The following is a 17,598-nucleotide window of genomic DNA, read 5'->3' on the forward strand; positions in this document are numbered from 1 at the left end:
ATTTTCACAGGAACATGCACAGGAAAAGTGTTCAGTGTTAAATACACTTACAGATACATCCAACGGGACATTACGCTGGACATTTTACTATGCGACGAATGTTCATTTACAGTCTGCGAGAGCAGCACTCTCACCCAGCTGCCTCTGTCTATCTGCCCCTTCTCTCTCTCTCACTGTTTATAAATAAACTTCTGAGCACTCTGGAAAATCCCAGAGTCCTTATTCTCCCAATAATTTACTCATTGCGAGAGTCCCCTTCCTCTGCTTGTTTCTCCCGAGATTCACAGAGTCTGCCCACCCTTTCCCTGTCACTTCCACTTGGTGGAGGAAAAAATGTGTTTAAATGGACAAAAGTGATGTTTGTATCAAGTCTATATGCCATTTTCTTTCTTTAGTTGCGTAGTAGTGTTTGTTGTAGGCTAGTAGTAGACCAGTTCTAGCCAAATAATGCAATAATGCATTTTTTTATATAAAGCCAAATCAGCATTATCAGGGTTACATTGGTTTTCATAGATTATTTTTACCATAAGCTTAAATTGAATTTAACAATTGAATAGTTGTTGTTTAATTTAATCAATAATAATAATAATAATAATAATAATAATAATAATAATAATAATAAATAAATAAATAAATAAATAAATAAATAAATAAATAAATTAACAGTAGCGGGTCTAATTCATAATAATACATATTAATAATAAATTGAAGCACACACATCACCACCATTAAATTATATTTCATGACTTTCTCAGTTTTTGCTTTTTACTTCGCCATGCTGAATTAATTAATTAGTCGATAGAATAACATAGGCTATTCCGTTCGGATTAATCTCGTGAATTTAAAGGGAAAATCATCGTGACAATGTCAATCCTGATTAGGACTGAAACCCACTATTATGATATCGATTTAAGACTGCTGAACAAACGCGATCCAAAGTGCGATACCGCCAGCGGTGTACTTTTACCGACAGCTTGATACAGCGAGTCAACTTTGCATACTGATTCATCGTCAGTGCCTTGCGTGCCTCTCCCTGGTTCCCAGTATCGCTTTTACTCTGTTACCTCGCTAGTTACCCTAACGCTGTGTCACAGTGAAGGATCTACCTTCGGAAGCGGTTCTGAAAGTACTCCATCAAAGTACTCTATGGGACTATCAAAGCTGGTGTGGTTTTTAAAAAAGAAAGAAGTAACCCATTCGTTTATTGTGTCCGTTCTGCAATTGTCAAGGACCTAGGACTGCATGTCGCAAGCAAGAAGAGCGATTCTGTGAACATATAGGCTACCTTTTTACGTTAATTACACATGATAATGATACTGCTTATCTGTTTATTTTAAGGGACAGTAGCCTACACAATTGGAGGCTAGGCTACCAAGTAAGGAAACGTTCGAACCTATGCCTGTATCATTAGTGTGGGTCGGTTCCTCTTATGAGCGGTAGTTCGTTTCCGTACATAGCTTTGTTTTTTTTGTGCCTGCGTATTTTGTGTCGCCAATTTGCAAGTGGGATGGCAATTCACAAGGACTTCGTCTGTCTTGTTTAAATCGACAGCATGCTCGGTTCTCCGAATACGGCTTGTCATGCAGGAGATTTGAATACAGCAACTGTCACTGGCTTCTATATCTTTACTACAGTTGGTGAAGACAAGACATCGCTTTTTAGGCGTTATTAATTCCCGCACTATACGGCCTGTCCCCGTGAACCCATCAACATGACTTCAGTCTGGAAGAGACTCCAACGGGTCGGCAAAAAAGCCACGAAATTTCAGTTTGTGGCTTCCTACCAAGAACTGATAGTTGAATGCACGAAGAAGTGGTAAGTAGGCTAACTGTCTGAAAGCAACACTCCTCGAGCGGGTAAGCTCAACCTAAAGAAAAAAGAACACTTGAGGGCGTTTCACACAAAACGTTATCCGATATTGCCTATAATAGCCCACGTTACCCGTTACCCGAAAATGTATTTTTGCTTTTACACAATGAATGTAATAGTTATAGCTTGAAATGATCGTTTGTGATAGCCTACAACTAAAAGTGTTGCATTTCCTGCCCCAGTGACATTTGACAGCAAGCGCGCCTTGCTAAAGTTTGTAATGCAACGTGAAAGTAGAAAGCTAGATATGATAAAACTCAAGCGCATGTAGCTACTTCCGCATTAACTTTGCGCTTGTTCCTACCATTATCAGTAGACTACGAATTTTAGAGACATGATAAAATTAGTATGACAAAATTAAATAAAATATTGGAAGTTGAAATCAGAAAAGTATGATATAATGGCATTAAAACGAGGAGTATGACTATATTTTAAATATAATTTGTAGCGTGATATATTGTTTATTATTATTATGCACATTATTTTTTATTAGGCTATTACATTATTTACATTAATGGCATTTGGCAATGGCAAAATATTCCAGAGCGACGTACAGTTGATTAGCAATGCAGGGTTAAGGGCCTTGCTCAAGGGCCCAACGGCTGTGGATCTTATTGTGGCTACCCCAGGGATTGAACCATCGAGTCCCAGTCATGCACCTCAACCACTACGCTACAGGCGTATTCATATTATAACAATAGCACCAAAAGTATTATTTTGACGCATCATTCTGTTTACTTGATTTCCCTGATTGTTTCATTGATCCAAATTGACTTCAAATTCTTAATTAGTGGACTATTGCTCTTGTTTGTAGTCATTATGGAAAGGATGCATGTGTGCCCTGTGCATGCATATGTGTTTGTATGATTTCTGTGCTTGTATGATTGGCAGTATTGCATTGATGATAGGCTGCAGCTATGTTCCTAACTGATTGTTTTGGGAGAAGCACCACTCCTGTGGTTATGTCATTAATTAGCTGAATTGCACACTGACCTTAGAATGGCACAGAAAAATTCAAGAGCAAGGATAACTAAAGCAGTCAGGGAAGAGTTAAAACTATATCTATTTAACTAGTCCAAACAAACACTTTGCAATTGTTTTCATACACAATGTAATCTCTCACTTGAAACTTTTACTAAAAAATACTATATAATAATGACCTTGCTGTGAGGTTAAATTAGGCAGATAATTCCACAAAATTGTTTCCCGAAAACTGGGGCAAATACATACTTCTTCTTGTATTTCTTTATGGCTTTATTATTATCGGCTGAAAACACAAAGCATGGTGCACTGATGAGTCAGCAGTCAGTGTAATAACGCCAAGGATACAAAAACAATATCAACTTTTTAGCAAATATTCAGGTCCACAGTCTAGCCACAATCAGATATTTTCCCTTAAAAAATATGTAGCCTACAGTCAACTGAGAAACTGAGTAAATTTGCTAAGGAGTTTGCTATATGTAAAAGCTGAGATGTGGAAAAAGAAGTTGAGGAGGAGAGGAAAGTTTACCTCTTATTTGGTTGTAGTACTGATGTGTGTTATTGAGGTGCATTGCACCATGGCTGCTGTTACATGGCTGGTAGGACAGATTCACAGGTCACTCATCACAGAGGAAGGCTGTGTTCCTGGAAAGCCTTCTTCAGGTTTCTGAGTCACTCCAAACTAGTGCATGCTTATGAAGAAATATTTATTCAGTTATTCTCTCTCTCTCTCTCTCTCTCTCTCTCTCTCTCTCTCTCTCTCTCTCTCTCTCTCTCTCTCTCTCTCTCTCTCTCTCGGTTAATTTGAATGGAATTGAAGTTAAGTATATAGCTACTATTATAGGTATTATCCAATCAATCAATTATTTTTTGGATGAAGGATCTATAAAGTGGGAATCAGGCTAGCTTGTTACAGGGTTGGCCCAATTGAACTTTGATGATCATGCCCCAATGTAATTAAGCAATATCCCTGCGTTGATTTAAAAAAATGGTATACATTATGCTCTCACCTCATTAGCTGTACCTGCTGGTAGGACACAAATAAAGCTTATGATTCCCAGTACTCCTTAGTGAGCAGTTTTTGTGCTGTCTGCAGGAAAATATGTTTATAGTTTAGACTATAGGCCGAATAGATTAATTAAAAAGACAATAAAATCATTATTTGTGATTTCCATAGTTAGTTGCTCTTCCTACTTTGTTTCTTTGCCAAGATCTAAAAAGAGACTAGGGACGTAGGGGCAATAGTAGCTCTACTAAATATGGACTACATTACCCAGCTTCCCTGAGTAAATGTATTGACTTCAGGAAGGCCCCTGTGGGCTCTCGGATCCAGTTTGTATTGGTATGTGAGAGCCATTGTGCAGAAGTGATATACTGTAAATGGCTACCGCGTTAAAGCTGAATGAAATTTCTGAGAATAACATGCCTTAGATGGTCAGTGGCCATATGGTGACCCCCCTAAAACCCTAAAACCAGCCCCCCTCCTTCCTGTCAGCGCCAGTGTTTGAGTCAGTCTGACCACATCCATCCTCCTCATTTTCCATCAAACTTAGGTGTAATTAGTATTTTAAAAAGTTTGCTTTCCTACTATTTGACATTTTTGGTGTATTTCTATGTTTTTCTCCTGAATAACAATTACCATATGACATCAGTAGCTATTCTTGATATTGACAGATTTGTTTTTCCATATAGTTTTATTGATTTCTGATTAGTCTTACTAACTTAATACTCACAGGTTCTGTGTGATGTAGGCTTTGTTGGTTTTGTTTTAGATTTTCTTTTCTCATTGGGGGCGGCATGGATGGTGCAGTGGGTAGCACTGCCGCCTCACAGCAAGGAGGTCCTGGGTTCGAATCCCCGTCGGCCGGGGCCTCTCTGTGCGGAGTTTGCATGTTCTCCCCGCGTCTGCGTGGGTTTCCTCCGGGTACTCCGGTTTCCTCCCACAGTCCAAAGACATGCAGGTTAGGATGATTGGAGAGTCTAAATTGCCCGTAGGTATGAGTGTATGAGTGTATGAGTGTGTGAGTGAATGGTGTGTGTGCCCTGCGATGGACTTTGCCCAATGTATGCTGGGATAGGCTCCAGCCCCCCTGCAACCCTGTTCAGGATAAGCAGGTTCAGATAATGGATGGATGGATGGATTTTCTCATTGGTTGGGTAGATCTCTCTGGATACCTGTTGTAGGTTTTGCTTTCTACACTTCACTACAAAGCATACAGATTAACTGGACACGCAACACAGGTAGCCAATAATCACTTTTTTATCGAATTTCTCCAAGCATCACTATGTAAAATATTGAGAAGTTACAATCAACAAAGAACAAGGCGTAGACCTACATCTGTGAATCTTCATGTTCAATTTAATAAAATGGGTGTGTGCAGCATGGCACGCTGCCACTTACAACAATAAGGGAAAAGCAGAAGATACTGTGAATTGTCATTGATGCAAAGCCACAACGGGCTTGTTGGACTGGTGTTACCTTCAGTAGGCATGAAGGCCATGTGCAGGCCTGCGTTTGACCTGCCTGTGATTTCTTATTGTGGCCATCAGTGGCATAGAACCAGGCTGGGTTGGCCCACTTTAAGGGTGCCCAATGTGTCTCTCTATGCCCAATTCTAACTTTAACTGCCCTTTAAGATACTGGGCCGCCTTAATGAAAGCTTTTTTTTCTCTGCAGTGAAGGAGACAGCCTACCATATTTCCATCCATATTTCTTTTTTAGCTGAAATTTTAATGGGAATATCAATAGTCTAATACAGGCCTTTGAACCTTACACACAGTATGAATATGAATATGTGAGTGGAAGCTTTTTCAGTTCACCTTCTGCTAGTGTGTGTCTTTTACATGCTCCAGTTGAATGACTTATCAGGCAAAACCGCATGCTATTAGGTTGAGTCGTTTTTAGCTACACATACAAGAAAGAAGGAAGTAAATTAAGTGTCCGATAAGGTCTGTCAGGCTAGAGCTGGTAACCAAAGGAGGTACACCCATTATTGCCAAAGATATGTCCCATATGCCTGTCCTGTTCAGTACTGGGACACACAGATCTATGGGAATCAGACACACATGTAGATTGTAGTACAGAGGGCCAGTGGTGGGATGTAATAATGATAAGTTATTTAGCTGAAGTGTTTATCCAAAGCGACTTACAGTTGATTACACTAAGCAGGGGAATCTCGCCATGGAGCAATGCAGGGTTACGGGCCCAACAGCTGTGCACGTGTGTCACGGCTACACCAGGGCTTGAACCACTTTCTGGGTTTCAGTCTTGTACCTTAGCCAGGCTACAGGCTTCTTAGGGTTGGTGATAGGTCTGGAACTTACAAGACAGAGGTGTTGGTGTGATGTCACAGGAGAGAGGTGTTGGTGTGATGTCACAAAAACAAGTGTTGGTGTGATGTCACAGGAGAGGTGTTGGTGTGATGTCATGAGAACAGGTGTTGGTGTGATGTCACAGGAGAGAGGTGTTGGTGTGATGTCACAAAAACAGGTCTTGATGTGATTTCACAGGAGAGTGGAGTTGGTGTGATGTCACAGTAGACAGGTGTTGGTGTGATGTCTCCACTCTGGGGTTTAACGGCTGTGTTTTGCTGTAAATTTATTGCTACTTGCTACTCATACCTGGCTATTACCTAGATATGCTTTTGTATTTACACAATCAACTTTATTGTATTATACTCAGATTTTTGGAAAGGCCTGTTAGTTAATCAGTTGGTTTTCCAGCCTGAGGCTTGAATGTGTGCAGGATGAATCGGATTTTTGAATATTGCACTCTTTACTTGCATGTTCCTGGTAAAAATAGCTTAATGAACTGGTAAACCTCACCCAATATTAAACACGGGGATCCAGTCTGAGCATTCCAGTGAATGCTCTTTTTGATTTAATACCAGGTGTTTAAACCCAGGGTCCAATCACAGTTTCCAATGGGCACTCTTCAGATTTTCAAATCACAACACAACGTGTGTGGAAAATCCAGAACCCCTTGAGATTAATGCTAATTCCAAGGCCAAGAAACATTTAAGAAAGGATGAAAAGATACAAATACTGTTTGGCAAAAAGAAAAGGCTCTTACCCAACATTGCATTCTTTTGACATACTTGGCAGTAAAGGTGACAAAGTCTGGTACATTTCATACAGTTTTAAACTCAGGTTTAAGTCGAATTGTTTTGGTTTCACATTATGGATGCAGGCACTGTTCTTGAGCTAGCGCAGACAGTAGACAGGCTAGTAAGCGAGCCTGCATTATGAACAAATGATGGCACAGTGTGGTGTGAATTGTTTGAATAGTGACATGCCATAAAGGAATTGACAAGATGGTGTGTAAAGGGGTGAGAGTGACCAGTTGATTATTTTCCATTTTGACCAGGGTGAAGTCACTAGTCAGTTATAGGACTCAGTTCATTAAATTATTTTGAGTAAGTAAGAAACAACAGTAAATGCATTTTTTAAAATATGCACGATAGAGAGTCCAAAATCCTGAATTAAATGTGTTTATTTAGCTAATCAGTTGTAATCTGTACAACACATGGGTAAATTAAAGCAAATTGTAAAGCTGGACCCCTGTACACCTTATTGCACTGTACACTATTGTATGGCACTGCTGGGAGGATGTTTCGTTGTTCAATGAGAAAAAAACAAACAATGTAAACTGGACTGTACTGGGGTTGGAAATGCTGGCTGAACAGGCGGGTCGGAAACCGTCACCTGGGTGGGAGCGTGGCGTTCACGAGCTCGGACAGCTGACACTGCGTCACGCCACCGCCTCAGGTCAGACGTTCCGGTGGTTTCCGTGGGGGCGGACAGCCCACTGACCTCATGGTTTAGCCAGCCAGTGCCCTGTCTATTTTTACTACCCCATGCCGCCCTACTGCTCCCCCGTGCCTTCCCCACCCAATGTGGCCTTTATATCCTATTCGCACCGATGCTATAACGAGCCTGCAACCTGAGAAAGAACGAGAAAACTGCCACTGGGCCCATCTCCCACCCCCCTGTGGATTTCCCACTGTACAGCTGTCGGCTCAGTGCTAAACGAACGCGGCCTTTCCCGCTCCACCAGCACACACACGCTTTTTCAACATTCAGCATTTTTGTAAAAAAATGTTTATAAAAAGCTAATGAAACAAGTAATAATTTATTACAGTGTTCTGGAAAGTGCACTGGAATGTGTTTAGGGAATCACAGATTCCAGAGTTTTACTGGGAATTTGGCCCAAAGCGATTCACATGAGACTCTCATGTCTGATAACGGAGGCATGTGCAAGTTACCTTGTCTGGTTATCTCTGAGAAAAGGCCTTCACTATCCATTAAGAAGATTCTGCATATTTGCTTCTCAAATTTTTCCATATAGGGTCGTGGAAATCTATGTGTCAGTCTGAGTTTACAAAAGCCAGACAATACAAAAAAGCATGATACTTGAAAGAATGTTGTATTAAAACAGCATAAGTACTATTAGCAAAAAAAACACAGCCCAGGTGCTATTAATTTCTGTTTATGAATAACCCAGTGGTATTGAGACCTTTGAAACAACCTGCTGCAAGATGTTATGTGTTGAGGCACGTGGCTTCTTTGTACTTTCCATATTTACGGAGGAACTAGATAGACCACACCTCTGTATGTAAACAGAACTCAAACCAGAGCCAAAGACAGCGCTCAGTCAGGAGCCAAAATGGCTATTCCTGTCATTCTCATTTGGGGGTCAAAGGTCAGCTTTTACTCATATGTCCAATGGAAACAGGATAAGCCATTTCCCATTTTTCTCTGGTTATGAAACAATTCTTAGTTTTTTTCTGGCTATCTACATATCTGCAATTTTTTGGAACAAACTCAATATTTTGTATTGTGCATATACACTCTCCGATCACTTTATTAGGAACATTTTCAGTTTATTACACTGACTTATTCATGCGATTATCTAATCAGCCAATTGTGTGGCAGCAGTACAATGCAAACAATCATGTAGATACGGGTCAGGAGCTTCAGTTAATGTTCACATCAACCATCAGAATGGGGAAAAAATGTGATCTAAGTGACTTTCATCGTGGAATGATTGTTGGTAGCAGACAGGGTGGTTTAAGTATCTCAGAAACTGCTGATCTTTTCACACAGACTAGTCTCTAGAGTTTGCAAAGAATGGTGCAAAAAACTAAAAGAAATCCAGTGAGCAGCAGTTCTGCAGACAGAAATGCCTTGTTGATGAGAGAAGTCAGAGGAGAAGGGCCAGACTGGTCAAAGATGACAGGAAGGTGACCGTAACCCAAATAACCACAAATTACAACAGTGTACAACAGTATGCAGAAGAGCATCTCTGAACACACAACACATCATAACTCTAAGTGGATAGGCTACACTCTAAAAAACAGTTCTAATAAATTCTGCCTTTCTGCCCTTTGAGTTAAATAACACAGAAAACAGCATTATTATACATATTTACAACCTTATGAACGTTTGAGCAATGTTTCTCCATTTTCACTTTCTTTCACTTTCTTTGCTTATAGGCTATGTCATCGTCGACAGGCACTTTAATTATTTTTCAGCATGATTTTAATAGAACACTGTTTGTCTTGGTAAGCCACCAGAGACAGGAAATATCGCTACGTCACTGGGGGGAGGCTGGGGGAACATTTCCAAGCTGTACACACATCTGCTCTCAGGCCATTTCTTCATTGTTTAAAGCTTACTCCTCAAACTGGAGGCACACTCCTAACTCCTCTCCATATTTGATGTGCCATTCTTTAGCAGGGCTATTCCTAATGGTTTCCATGTGATTGTGGCTGTGTCATTACAGATCCACTGCAGATAGCCACACTCATCTCACAATGGCTGTCTGGACAAGACTCTGCCTGTTTGTAACTATAGTCTTTCACCTTGGTGTAAAATCTAGTTTGAGATTATCAGCTACCAGCTGTTTCAAAACATAGCTTGAGCTGGTCAAACCATGTTGAGTATAGCGCTGGTCTGAACTGGACAACCAGCTTCCACAAAACCTAGCTTGAGCTGTTTTTTCACCAGGGCAGCTTAAATATGATGACAAAACAAACATAAAACAAAAGTTGCAATTTGGCCTTAAAAGATGGATTGTGACACTTACCATTCCTATTTTTCATGTGCCTGATTTCAGTGGCTTGTGCTAACATGACACACACAATTCAAACATGTTAAGGTAGCCACTAGCCACCATAAACATAGTCATATTTTAATTATGCAGAGCATTTTTTCTGCTTCACATAGCACCAGTGAGGCAATGAAAACTAAGAAAAATACTTTCAAAATTCCTTGAGAGGCTTTTGAGGGTGGGTGGGGATGTGGAAATATTGTTGTTATGGGTTTCCAGTGTGTTTTCAGTCGCTATTCGACTCTTGTATTAGCATCTCACCAGCTGTTTTTGATTTGACGAAGCCTGCTCCCATTTCGCACTGGGGTCTAATGTGGCCAAAATCTGTGTCATACTGAGTGATATGTCATATTCAGGCTCTCCAAGGCATGTGTCTGTGTGTGTGTATGTTTGTGTGTGTGTTTTTGTCCGTGTCCTGGGCTTATGTTACCACTAATAATAATATTATAGCATACGTGGAATATAATGCCTTATGCTTAAGTGGCAGGGGTTTGCCTGAGACAGAGATCAACAGGAACATCATACTATAGTCAAAAATAATTAATGCCACCATAGTTTTACTGACAACTAATTACTGGGATTGAACAGCAAATATACAAAAACAGCGTGCCGCAGGGTGGTATGCCATGTTAAATTTTTAATTAATGTATTAAATTATTGAGTCAAAATCGGATGCAAACCAAGATTAATATATTTTTTTAAAGGGTAACATGACAGATTGCCCTCCTTTCATGGTTTTTGTTTGATTCAGACAGGCAGAATGCAGACAGGGTAGCAGCGAGAGAAGGACCACAGCTGAGAAAGTGCCATGCAGGGGGTTCAATTCCCCAAGCAGGGGGTCTCAGATATGGCTCCACACATCTCACCAAATTCATATTTTTTAACAAGGAACATTGCGCTATTTGTATTACCCAGCATATCTGAAACACAATAAGCCGTAAACAATACCTCTCAATGCTTGCAGCCTTGCAGATTATTCTCACAGCGTAATACAAAATATGGCCTGTACTCTTCCTTTTTCTGAGTTACTGAATGGCTTGGCTCTCATTGCCCTCCTCGAAAAGTTAGCTCTCTGTATCCCCCGACGACCGCACCACCATTACACCCTACCCCCCGCCACCACACCCCATGAGTCACACAGAGAGATGTGTTCTGATGGTGGGGGAGGCACACGTGTGTTTGTGTGCGTGTGTGTGTCTGTATTTATGTGCCTCTGCATCTGCATTTGTGTTCATGTGCATTAAGTTGTGTGTGTGTGTGTTTCCATACCTATGCATCTGTATTTGTGCTTGTCTTTGCATCCAGAATTTATTTTTGTGCATGTCAGTGTCTGTGGTGTGGTTAGTGTGAAAAGGGTGTGCCACAAAATCTTTGTGATCGTAGTTGTTGTTGGACAGCCTTTCTCGCGTTGTCGCATCAGTGTTCCCAGCTTTCTTCTGCTTTCTTTCTTTCTTTCTTTCTTTCTTTCAGTTTTCTTTCTTTCTTTTTTCTGTCTTTCTATCTGCCCCTCTTACTGTATATCTTCCCCCCGTCCTTTCTCTGGGAACCTGCTATGAATGTGGCCCGCTCGTCCACTTCGATGAATGATTGCCTGATATCAACAAGATAACTGGAAGGGAGTCGGAGGGAATGTTATCCAAAAAATGAATTGATCATTTTGAATGTACTAAGGAGTTTTTCTCAAGGTAATTCATTGTGGTTACCGATGATATGCAAAATCCAGTGAAAAGAATCTGCCCTGGAGAAAATTATTACGTTTGTGGCACGGTGCCATTGAGGATTGAAAGGTGAAAGGTCAAAAAAAGCTTGGATTTACTGAGGTCTGGCAAAGATATGGCTGATAAGAGGGGGTCTTATCGAGGCTGTCTGTACTGTGTGCATGTTCATGAGGGTGTGTGACTGTGTGTACATGTGCAGGTCTCTACATAAACACTTCCACAGAATCAGTGTGCATGTTGTACATCTCAGTACCCAAGATCTTCCTGCTTCTTATGCAATGTTAATGTTAGTGTGATATTAATATGACATCTTCTGTTATCACAGGCAGCCAGACAAACTGAGAGTGGTATGGACCAGGAGGAACAGACGGATCTGCTCAAAGGTAAAATGTGACACAACCAACAGTTATACTATCAATTATAACTGCTATTTTACGTAATATATAAATATCAGTCATGGAGTTACAGCGGCAATCATCGTCTTTAGCCATAAAAAACACAAACACTTGATTAGTTGTGCTGATAGTGTTTACTCTGTGGGTTCCGTTCTCTTGGGAGACTCACACGAGTCTTAGTTTTGACACTACTCGTTCACACAAATTAAGGATTACTGAAACAACCCAGCCTAGACACCCCAGCGTCAAGCCCACAACCTTCTGGTTGCAACCCTCTACCAAGCTCTACCCTGCCCCCTCTTACTAAAGCATAAACAGCAAATCAAATCAAAACAAATCTAAATGTATTTGTATAGGGCAATTGTCATGATATACTTCACAGAAAAATCTAGTGGCCTAATCCCCCACAAGAGCAAGCAAAGGGCAACAGTGGCAAGGAAAAAATTACGAAGAAACTTTTGGAGGAACCACACTTGAGGGAGGAGCCCATCCTCAGAGTGTTTTAATGACCAACATATTCCATCGGTAATGTTTTCAGCCGCACCAGTAACAGTAGTAACAGCAGAGAGTAGCAGCTCTAGTACTGATGAGTGACAGTTGTAGTGGCAGTGGCAGCAGTATCAAGTTGTGATATAAAACACCAGGGAGACGCAGGTCTGTTTGAGAAATACGGGTATTTATTTACATGCCTGCATGGCTCTCTAGCTCATCTTTCATGGGGTTCATATCTGGAGCCAAAATGGAGCGATATTGGCTCTTAGCTCTTCCATCAGTATCTATATTACCCTTTATCACTGCCTGCACTGTAATGGCCTTCAGTGCTCCTTACATTATCTATATTAACCTGTAGCTGTCCGCACTGTATCTATACCGACCTTTAGCACTCTGTCTATATTGTCCTTTGACACTCCATACAATATCTCTTCCTGTCTTTAGCAGTACTTTGTGCAAGCTATGTACCACCTATGGGCTCTGAGGCTATTGGTGTAGTGGTACACTCTGTTGCCTTAATCAAATCCTGACCATGACATTTTTGCAGCCAGGAGTTCTTTTCAGCCATTGTGTCACCCAGCGAATCAAGATTTATTTGTCACATGCAATGAAATGTTGGTGTGACACACTCCTTCAGATTGTGCAGTAAACAGGTTTATTTAATTAAATAAGTAATTAAGCGATATATAAGTAAGTAATAGGAGAAGGAACTATGCAAAAATAAATAATGAAATAAGTAGGTAAAAAAAAAAGAATATATATGTATATATATATATTTATATATATACTCATTGAGCATATATAGAACTGCTGCTCACTGGAAACTAGAGACTAGGGTGCGTGAAAATGCCACAAGATCAGCAGTTTCTGAGATACTCAAACCACCCTGTCTGCCACCAACAATCATTCCACAGTCAAAGATCACATTTTTTCCCCATTCTGATGGTTGATGTGAACATTAACTGAAGCTCTTGACTCGTATCTACATGACTGTATGCATTGCACTGCTGCCACAAAATTGGCTGATTTGATAATCACATTAATAAGTAGGTGTAATAAAGTGAAAATGTTCCTAATAACATGCTTGGTGAGTGTGTATACACAAGCAAGCAAGGCTTTGAGTTGCCAGAGGGGTTGACCCCATGGTTGACCCCAGACTCAGCAGTAGAGCAGCCCAAGCGGACATGACAGATTCACACTGTATTCACACTGAGTTCACAGTGCCCTGGTTTCTCCATGTTGGAAGGTTTATGCTTTTGGTTATCACCTGGTTCTGACCCAAGTTCGGTTCATGTCTGTCCAGCTCCACGGATGGCAGCCTGGGATCAAGAACCCCTACCGGGGGATGGTGGTGTGGCCGGTACCGGAAAACGTGGACATCACTGTCACGCTATTCAAGGTACGTCCGTCTCAAACAGAAACACGTCACACTGTGAGAAGAGACACCCCGATCACCATGAGTGGGGTCACTATGGTGACCCCGACATTTTTTTTCCTGACACAGACTCTCAGAATGAATGGTACAAGGGGAAGTCATCTGTCAGTGGTTGTGCAAGGGAGCCTTGGATAGATGTCATCCGCCATTGACGAATACACATTGAACATTCCACAGGAAAAACAGGATATTGCCAAATTACATGCATTTCTCAATAGTCAGATAATCAACAGCAGCTTTAGAGCTACCAACAAACCCAAACCTCACCCATGCAAATCCAGATAGAGCAGTTGGCAATCTGCTGTGGCACACCATTCCCAGTACCTCAATCTCTATTCCAGATCTGTGGAGCTGGAGAAGCCATCTCACCACATCCTGCCGTTCTTGTCCAGCTTAGGGTAGTACGTCCTTCTATTTGATTTGAGAATAGAGAAGTCAGAATACATGGAACCTACAATATGATAGAATAACTATAAAATGAATACCAAACACTAGTTCGCCAGACACTGCAGTCAAAACAATGAATAGATGTTAAAACATTGAGAGAAGGTGTGGAGAAGCAACCCAAAAATTGCAACCCAGATGCACTCAAAAAGAAACAAAAGGGTTTTTGAAACAAAGCCATTCTTGACTTGACAAAACTCATTGGACTGTTGTTCCGACCTTGCCTGTACAAATTATTTAAATAACAAAACAATGGCACTGGGAAAGCTCTGGGACAGAGGGGTGAAAATCTTTTAAAATATTATGCAGAAAGCAAGACTATTCTTGTCCTTTCCTACCAACTTCGACGAGGTGGAAAATATTATGTGACGTGAAAGGAGTTTTTACATTGTGTGTGTGTCACAGATCTGTGCTAAAATGAGCAAAAAAAGTACTATATTCCATATTTTTGTATTTTTGCCTTTGATGGTCTTGGTCCAGTCCATGGCCAAGATCTCATGTCAGAGCTGACCGTTGCCATGAATGTTGGGAAAAGGATGGGCTCCCCTTCTATAGCTTGGTTCCTCCTGAGATTTGTTTCCATCAGGTAGCTGGTAATATCCAGCTGGTCATAGCCGGATTTTACACCAGGGATGCCTGGCCAACACTGCCGTGCAAAGCCGGGCCACTATAGCTGGCAGACATTGCATTGCTTGCTAGTGTGTGCCCTCCCTGAGTTCCCGGTTACAATTGAGCATTGTGTTCTAAAATGGGTAAAAGAAAGGGCAGGAACATGCATTAGTTAGACAGGAAGAACATGCTTTATTCAGGAAGAATGTGGATTCTGTGATTAGACGGTTGTGGTAGTTTTAAGCCAAGCTCCTACTAACCTGCTGCTCTTAGTCACAGGCCTGTTCCTTGTCTCGCAGGATCCCCATGCCGATGTGTTTGAAGACAAGGAGTGGACCTTCGTCATCGAGAATGTGAGTGTCTGTGTGTGCGTGGTGTGCTACCGCACCTGGTCCATTGGAGACCTGGCGGCTGAAACATAAAGATGACTGTATGTTAATCTTTAGATTCAATTCACCCACATTTGACTAAAATAGTATGTGATGAAAAGATGTCATTCTGTTTGGTGTAAAAAGAAACCCTTTGTGACTAATGACTAAAAAGTAGTATGTTTAGAATGACCCATGCTGCAGCCTCATACAAAAGTATTTCAACGGATGTGTGATTTGATCAAGAAAAAACCCCCCAAAAAAAACCATTCAGGACATTAATGGCTTAATAAAATAACTGGGATTAAATATAGTGAGATGCTGACTGGATAACGCAGGCTTTTCATCTTGCAATATGTAAACAAGTTTTTTTCTGCACTGACGTACACAGGATACTTGGTTGTGATGGTGTAGGTCTTCACATTCTAGGCAGGGCAGACTGTGACTGCTTAACTGGAGTTTCATTTCAACCTGGAGGAAATAAAAGTTCTAAAATAATACAAGCAGTTATTTTCCCAAAATATTCTGTTGTAGATGATATAAAAAGTGCTTAATTATTCAAAAGCCAAGCTTTGTTTTGTTGCAGTTCATTGTTGCCAGAAACAAAGACTAAAGTATTTAGTCTGTTTTTCCTGCTTGTCAGGGCTCTATGAAATGTATTGTCATTTTATGAGTAATTTATCCCAGCAGCCATTGCACATTGAGTACTGTTTCAATTTGTTAAACATTTTTGTTGGTGGGTAGTGGGGTAATTCTTGTTCTCCATTTGCTCATAAAGGATGATGGTTGAACAACAATTTATAAACATTGTACACTGTAAAAGGTCCATTTACCATGTGTTTAGCAAGGGAGGTTTTCAGGTGTCTCAGGACACTAAAACAGCAGAAAGCGCTATTAGGATAACATGTCAAGTGCTGAAAATGTGATTAGCGCGTAATGCAAAACTATTTGATGAATGATGTAATGACGGTGCGCCCTGCTCCCCGGCTTCGTCCACAGGAAACGAAGGGCCATCGGAAGGTGCTGGCGTCGGTGGACGTGAACATGAGGAAGTTTGCCAGCGCCACGCCCACGCAGACGGACCTGACGCTGAAGCTGAAACCGCTATCGGTGAAGGTGGTGGAGGCCACGCTGAAGCTGTCCCTCTCCTGCGTGTTCCTCAGGGAGGGGAAGGCCACGTGAGTAGCATTACCTGCTACCGTTAAACTGCCTTTTATTATTGCCCGCTACCGCTAAACTGCCTTTTGTTATTACCCACTACCGGCAAACTGCCTTTTATTCTTACCCACTAACACTAAACTGCCTTTTATTCTTACCCGCTACCGCTAAACTGCCTTTAATCATTACCCGCTACCGCTAAACTGCCTTTTATTATTACACGCTGCTGCTAAACTGCCTTTTATTATTACCTGCTACCGCTAAACTGCCTTTTATTATTACCCGCTACCGCTAAACTGCCTTTTATTATTACAGGCTGCCGCTAAACTGCCTTTTATTATTACCCGCTACCGCTAAACTGCCTTTTATTATTACCCGCTACCGCTAAACTGCCTTTTATTATTACAGGCTGCCGCTAAACTGCCTTTTATTATTACCCGCTACCGCTAAACTGCCTTTTATTATTACCCGCTACTGCTAAACTGCCTTTTATTATTACCCGCTACCGCTAAACTGCCTTTTATTATTACCCGCTACCACTAAACTGCCTTTTATTATTACCCGCTACTGCTAAACTGCCTTTTGTTATTATCCGCTACTGCTAAACTGCCTTTTATTATTACCTGCTGCCCCTAAACTGCCTTTTATATTACCCACTACCGCTAAACTGCCTTTTATTATTACCCGCTACCGCTAAACTGCCTTTTATATTACCCGCTGCCGCTAAACTGCCTTTTATTATTACCCGCTACCGCTAAACTCAGTAACACTCAGTGCTGACCCCTAGTGATGAGGACATGCAGAGCCTGGCCAGTCTGATGAGTGTGAAGCCCACAGACATTGGAAACCTGGATGACTTCAATGAGAGTGATGATGACGAAGACAAGAGGGCCAGCACTGGAGCCAACCTGGCTGCTGCAGGTACAACTAATACACACACACATACACACACACACGCGTGCGCGCACACACAGACACACACAGAGAGGCATGGACACACACACACTCACACACACAC

The 17,598-nt window shown here is 41.3% G+C and overlaps 1 protein-coding gene across 15 annotated transcripts in view; it reads left to right on the forward strand.

The window, feature by feature from the left end:
• Positions 1-1,008: 1,008 nt before the first annotated feature.
• The window catches only part of LOC133132160 (EH domain-binding protein 1-like protein 1), a 44,619-nt gene continuing 28,029 nt past the window's right edge, over positions 1,009-17,598 (forward strand). For all 15 annotated transcript variants that reach the window (XM_061247372.1, XM_061247373.1, XM_061247375.1 and 12 more), the window contains exons 1-6: positions 1,009-1,815; positions 12,005-12,062; positions 13,870-13,965; positions 15,354-15,407; positions 16,422-16,600; positions 17,368-17,501. In XM_061247372.1, coding sequence (XP_061103356.1) covers positions 1,712-1,815; positions 12,005-12,062; positions 13,870-13,965; positions 15,354-15,407; positions 16,422-16,600; positions 17,368-17,501 — 625 coding nt within the window. In that variant the 5' untranslated portion in view covers positions 1,009-1,711. The remainder of the gene's footprint in view (positions 1,816-12,004; positions 12,063-13,869; positions 13,966-15,353; positions 15,408-16,421; positions 16,601-17,367; positions 17,502-17,598) is intronic.

Source organism: Conger conger, chromosome 7, assembly GCF_963514075.1.
Source record: "Conger conger chromosome 7, fConCon1.1, whole genome shotgun sequence".
NCBI lineage: Eukaryota > Metazoa > Chordata > Actinopteri > Anguilliformes > Congridae > Conger > Conger conger.